Genomic DNA, 6742 nt, shown 5'->3' with positions numbered 1-6742 from the left:
GTTTGATTGGCTAATTCTAAATTTCACTAATATTAAATTAAACTATTTTATTATACTAATAGCAGTGGTGCTCAATCTTTTTGGCCCACGGTGCTAGGTCTGGTCACAGGCCAGATCCGGTCTGTGGGCCTGATCCATCACACAGTGTTGGCCAAGCCAGGCTTGATGCTGTGTGGGATCAGCCCGCTAGGCTGTTAGCAAATTCCAGTTAATTGACCATAACCCATGTTTAAAAACTCTAAAAATCTAATAGATTTAAAGTTAAACATGTCTGTTTAGTGGCAGCCAAGAATGTGAAAAAACAATAAAAAAGTGAAGTCCAGGCAAAGACCAACAATATATTTGGGTATATATTTGTGACAATTTATTTTAACAAAGACCAAAACAAAGACCTCAAACTTTTGCAAGGAAACACCAGCCTTTACTCTGAAAATCTACTTTGTCATGTTCAGAATGTTCCCGCAAAAAAGGATTTTTAAATGAAATAGTTTTCCTTAATACCATTTTTTAGGAATAGGTAAGTCTGTTCAAGTAACTCAGAAAAGTTATTTCTTTAACAGTTTGTCATAATAAAGGAGCAAACACTACACACCACCATGATTCATTCATATAGTGGCAAACTTTAAAATACAGATTTTTGATCTAATAAGTAAAAACCTAAAAATCCATTTTAAATAATGTTAAAATTGACTCAACTTGAAAAAGTAAGTAGTAAATATATTCAAAGTTAGAAATATAAAACTATCAAATTACATTCAAAACAAGAGGAATTATGAGGATACAGCCAGTACATCACTTACTTAATTTAATTTTAAAATGCATTTATTCATTCTATGTAGAAATTGCTTTTATCAACAGTTGTTAATGTAAATTTGCACCACAGTAACCAATATGTACTGTAAAGAAAAAATACTTTTGTCTTTAAAACCACACTGTAACATTGCCTAGGAAGATTTGAAGTACTTAAATCAAGAGAGCAAGCACACATCTATTTGCAATCTGATGGACAAGTTATTTTGGCTTTGTTATTTTGGCTTTGCTGAAGAATTATTATAGCGTCAGTGCCCCAAATCTAATAACTTGACAAATCTCTTGCATGCATGAAACTCTGACAATAATCAAACATACTAGAGTAACTTTGTCAATCTTTTATCACAATATCTATTAAAATCCATTACTGTTTTTTAGATGCAAGACATTCCCTTCATACATAATTTTTAAAGAATGTACAAACTCAAAAATGCCACATTATTTCACTAGCATGCCATCATGCTGGGCCATACAAGAGAGAAAATGCTGTCCTGTGAATGCTTTGAAAACTGAAAATAATTACAAGTTTTAAAGTGTTAAAATATAAATGCATTTGTTAAAATAACACATATTTGTTTACTGGTTTCTCATTTTATAATTTTGATTTAGGATTACATTGGAGATATAAAGCCTAATCTAAAGCTAAGTGTACCTAGCAAAGAGGTATTTGTTCACCGTGAAAATGTATGATCTTTCAGCAACATCAATGTTCTGGCAGAAGCCCCTGGTTTAGGTACTGCACTTACATGGCCAGTGGAGCTTATTTCTCTCAAGATGGGCAGATGTGTGAGAAGTGGGCACTATCCTGGTACAAAGTACAGATCTGCTAGTATGTATTGGTAAATTCACACTAAAAGCACTTTGCTAGTATGCTATAAAAAATATTCCTATGCCAGTAATGTGCTCCCATGAACATGTATAGATATAGTCTAAGTCTGACTAAATTTAATGCATGTCTTTGACTAATTCATGCTCATAATACTGTTAGAGACAGCAAGTTTGCTCTCTGATAATTGCAAAGACCTAGCACCTAAAAGAGCACTGAAAACCCATTGGTATAAAAAAAAAATCCATTTGTAAAGTATCACTTTACTTTTCGATGCCGTATACATTCATTAAAAAAAACTAGTTATGCCCCACCAAATATAACATTCGAAATGCGGGAATTAAAATATTACAGGAAGGGGCTCCATTTGCTTTGTACAATCACGTTGCTGAGTATTAGACAAATAAATTATGTGTATATCTTTAAAGACTGTCCATAATATAAAAAAGTTACGGGATCTTTGACAAATACAAGTATTGATTGAGCCCATTATCAACTGTGTTCTGATCACAGTTGAGAAATTAAAAATAGGACATTCTTATGGTCTCTTTCTTAGTTTTAAAAATAACTTTTCCTTTGAACCTCCCCTCACAGTATATAAAAATCATTTTGAAGCTTGAAACTGAAATATTTTCTTACCAAATGTTATTTTCTTCATCATATTCTCACAGAATGATTGAAGGTTGCTGATGAACACAGCTGCTGAAGAGAAAGAGAGAGAGTGCATGTCAAATTCTGGTCCTGTCAGCTCTGACAAGGGCCCCTTTAATGTTAAAACTTAAGGGCAAATGAAAATGGTAAATCCCAAAATGCAGTTGCATTCAGTCTTTTATTTTTAATATATGGGATTTTCATGGCTTTTCTGCAATGGTATTTAAGGGGAGACAGGAAGGGGAGAAAAATATACTAATCATTTAGATATGTAACAAATTCTCTGAAAAGATTTCTAATAGTTAGAAAAGTAGAGCTTTATCTTGCAGAGCAATGAACTTCAATATGCTACTGCTGTGTCTACATCTTCAATGGAATCATTGTCCACCACTGTGTATTAGTTTGGGTAGGGGGCTTCATCTGGCTAGCTGCTTGGTATTAACAGCGCTTAAAAGTTGGACTGACTTAAAGGACAGATGTGTAATATTCCCAATGGGGTTTCAGAAGTAGTGGTTTAGGTTTTATCTTGTGGAGTATATAAAACATTATTCTACCTAGCAGATACCAGACTAGGAATAAAAAGATTTTGGGAATTTTCTGTCACTGAATTTGGGCAATAACAAACTACTCAAATTCACATTTGTTCATATTTATAAGAGTAATATTAAAAATCTTCTAATTCCATTCTGTTTTTTTCTTTTAAAGAGGAGTGGGCTCATTGCCATTGAACTATTTTCAGGACCTTGGTAAGCTGGTCATTCTTCTCTGAAGCTTTGCCCCTGCTTTAGTGTAGATGCTATTTCCTATTAAACATGAATGTCAACTAGCTGATTTTGAACTTTCAGTTATATATATGTATGTTTATACACACACACACACATATATATACATACACATATACACAAGACACCTTATAGTTTTACATGCTGTCGCACTTGTTGTCAAATGTTAAATTAATAAAACAGCCCCACCACTAATTAAAATTTCTTTGGAAGTAGTAATCAAATAACACCTTTGGTGTCAAAACAGGATAAGTAAGGGGAAGGGCAGGAACACACTTCAGATAACCCTGTTATTCTGAAGTATTTTAAATACATACTTTTTAAAAATTCTGATGCAGTTTTATAACTCTCTTTCTAATATCTGTTGTGGCCACTGAAATACTTCATAGCAGGAAAAGAAGACCATTTCCAACCACCACAGAAGTGGAATTTAGTGATCAAATTCATCCACAAAATACCAAAATGTTCATTGTGAGCTAAAAAAAATGTAGGCATATTGGCTAAACACAATACTGCAACAGGTCAGTGGTCATATGCAAAAAATGCACATGAAAGCAAATGATGAAACACATTTTTACTGCTGGTATCACCAATGTTTTAATATAATTCTACTACAACAACTTTCAGTGGTATAAAAATGCTGTACAGCGTTGATATTTGCCCACTGACAAACACTGATGTGCTGAAGTCTTTAGATATGTATTGTGACTAAAATGGTCAGGTATCTACCTACCTGTGAGTAATTTTATACACAGATAGTAGTGTCACATGAATTAGCTAGATATGTCTGACTGATGTTTCACAGTATGAATTTTTAACTTATGTTTTAGTGAAGACTAAGCATTCCAGGAGACAGCTTGGCATGCACATACTTTAGATGATAGCTACTGCTATCACTGTTAGTACAGTTAATTAATAGTAACAGATATATTGTAGGAGTGTTGACCAGCCAAAGTTAAGAACAGATTGCTGTTAGCCGTAAGCATATGAAGTTGACAATCCCTAATAAGAGCCATGTTAGTTTGAATGCAGACAGAAGTCAGGCTGTATATGCACCTTTACAAACTAAGACATAATCTAGAGAGCACAAGAACTTGCATTCACAACAGCTTGTGATTTCTCTCTATATATGGAATTTAGTCTATAAAGTTGCATATCTACCAAGTTTTAAACTCTGGTATAACAATTATCATGTAACTAATATAAATTGTACACAATTTTTTCTATTTACAAAGTACTCATGGGCTTTAAAGATTTTGGTGCTGTTTCATGCTAAGTTATTCATATAGTAACGGTACTGTTCTTAAAATATTTAAGTGACATTGGGCAAGTAATTTGTTATATATACATATACATTATTATACTGTAATCCTAATATAATTCATGAATATAAACTAGGAGGAGGAATAAAAGACATTAATCTTAAAACAGCTCACTACATTAGAACCTTGAATGTACCTCCTTTTCCATAACTCCTGAACTTAAATGTACAGATGTATATTTGAAATAAAAAAAGAAATCACTGATAGCTTTGAAATCAGGTATATTAACTAGCAAAAAGTTAGCCTTATCATAAAGTTTTTTTAAGAATGCCACAAACTATAGCTATACAATTTGCATTTAAAATAGACACAACTGTCAAATTAAGTTTAAGTTATTTTACCCACTATCTTAAGAACTGCTTTACAATCAGGAACCCTGATGTGAAAGGCAGATATTAACAAAAATAATTATTTAGCTGTTAGAACAAGAAGTGCTAGGTTTATATATTTTATAATATATTTACTACCATTTCAGGTAACAAAATAAGAGTTGAAGTACACTACCAAAGGGCTAAAATATGAAGGCAGTTATCAAAGTTTGTGAACAAATCTTTTCATTTAGAATCTACATGTTTATAAGAAAAGTTTGTTACTCATCACTACAGATGATTCAGCTGCAACCCCTCTAAAACATGTCATCAGTTTAAATACTAGATATTTTTATGAGTTTTCCTACGTTTTGGATTAATAGTTAAAAAATGGCATTCTCTCTCTCACACACACACACACACACACACACACACACAAAATCAAGCCTGAATATGTACACAAGACTTATTGAGGATCACCAATTAGTAATTTTTAAATTAACTTTAGCATTAAATGACATCTCGAACACTCAGAATAGAGACTTTTGCAATACTGCATGAGGGTTGTAAATTATAAACATTTAGTTTACTGTGCCAAGTTCTGCCTTGATTTACACAGGTTCCTGAAACCCACACACTTCAGAATGTGACCACATTTGGTTTTCTGTAACCTATGAAAATACATATTTTTAAAGATAACAAAGTGTTGGTAAAACTTTCTATAGCTTTCGATCTCTCTAATCTCAATTTAAAAAGAAAAATATGGTGCGGGAATCTTCATGCAAACTTCACTGATCTGTAGTCTGATTGTAATACTAAGGAAGAATCTAGCATTTGCCCTGAGGGAGAGCGAGAAGAGGGAGGATTATGTACTAGGTGAAATTGGATTCTCATCCTGTGTTTCACAAGTTGTCACATGAATAGGTAAGCCTAGAAAATAAGGGCCAGGTTCAAAAGGTATTTAGGCAGTTAAATTCCACTGTGGAAAGGAGTTTAAATCCTGTTCCCACTGAGGAGGGTTAGGTGCCTAAATAGCTTTTGTGAATCTGGCCCTAAAACTTTAATCTGGACTCCTATCTCTCCAGCCTGTAAAACAGAAGCAAGATTCCCTTGAAATTGGATCGTACAGTTACTGCTCCTTGGAGAATATAATACTGTTCGCATTCTTAGATTTCTGTGCATTTTATTCAGAGTTTGACTATTAAACAGCAAACTTCAACACAGCCATAGTTCCTATAAGAAGGTTTATTGAATGTAACAGTTGAAACTGAGTATATGCAGTTTATATAAAAAAGCATTCTGTTTTCATGTAAACTGCAATCAAAAGTAACTTTACAAAATAGTCAGCATCTTACTGAGGTTGTAAGTTTCCCCTAACATGTAAAACTATAAAGTATTTGTGCATGCTCACTATCTTATTTGCTTCTTTGTACAGAGGGATTTGTTAAAAGAAGCTTTGTTAAACCGGTAGATAGTCTATGGAATACGGGGTTTTGTTTCACAAAATCCACAATTAGGATACATAAGAACAAAACCAGTATTGATGAGTATAACATTTTTTTTTCCCAAAAAAGGCTGAGGCAGCTTTTGTTGAATGGTATCTGTATTGGTGCATTCTAAACGCTCCGGTACGTTGGGAGCATCTGAAGAAAGAAAATCCTTTTTTCCTTTTCGATTTTGAACTTCTTTCCCCAAACAAGCATTGATAGCAAGTTCCAAAGTTAATTAGGGGGAGAGGGAGTAGCAGCATATTTCTTATGTACAGCCCAACACCATGCACAATTGCTCAATATCTCAGGATAACAGAAAACAATAATGAACTTGACATCACATGGAGGCATATTCCCCGCATGGCACAAATAAGTCTGTCATTTCTCTGGGAGAGGGGGAACAAGCATGGGGGTAAAGCTTAAGTCTACATTTCATGCATAGCTATTGTGCGTTGTCTTGCTTTTTCCACAGCTTCCTCAGACATCTGAATTGGAGCTGAGGTTTGTCAACCTGGGGTCTGCATTGATCTCGTATCTGTAGTGATATCCCTCC

At 33.7% G+C, this 6742-nt stretch overlaps 1 protein-coding gene across 1 annotated transcript in view; it reads right to left on the bottom strand.

The window, feature by feature from the left end:
• Positions 1-669: 669 nt before the first annotated feature.
• The window catches only part of TPBG (trophoblast glycoprotein), a gene marked incomplete at its 5' end in the record, with an annotated part of 6825 nt that continues 752 nt past the window's right edge, over positions 670-6742 (bottom strand). Inside the window, one exon of the mRNA XM_025206532.1 lies at positions 670-6742. This exon is cut by the window's right edge and continues 752 nt beyond it. Within this exon, the coding sequence (XP_025062317.1) occupies positions 6667-6742 (76 nt within the window).

Source organism: Alligator sinensis, unplaced genomic scaffold (genome assembly GCF_000455745.1).
Source record: "Alligator sinensis unplaced genomic scaffold, ASM45574v1 scaffold405_2, whole genome shotgun sequence".
In the NCBI taxonomy this organism is placed as follows: Eukaryota; Metazoa; Chordata; order Crocodylia; family Alligatoridae; genus Alligator; species Alligator sinensis.
This window is presented reverse-complemented; position numbering and strand designations above follow the sequence as displayed.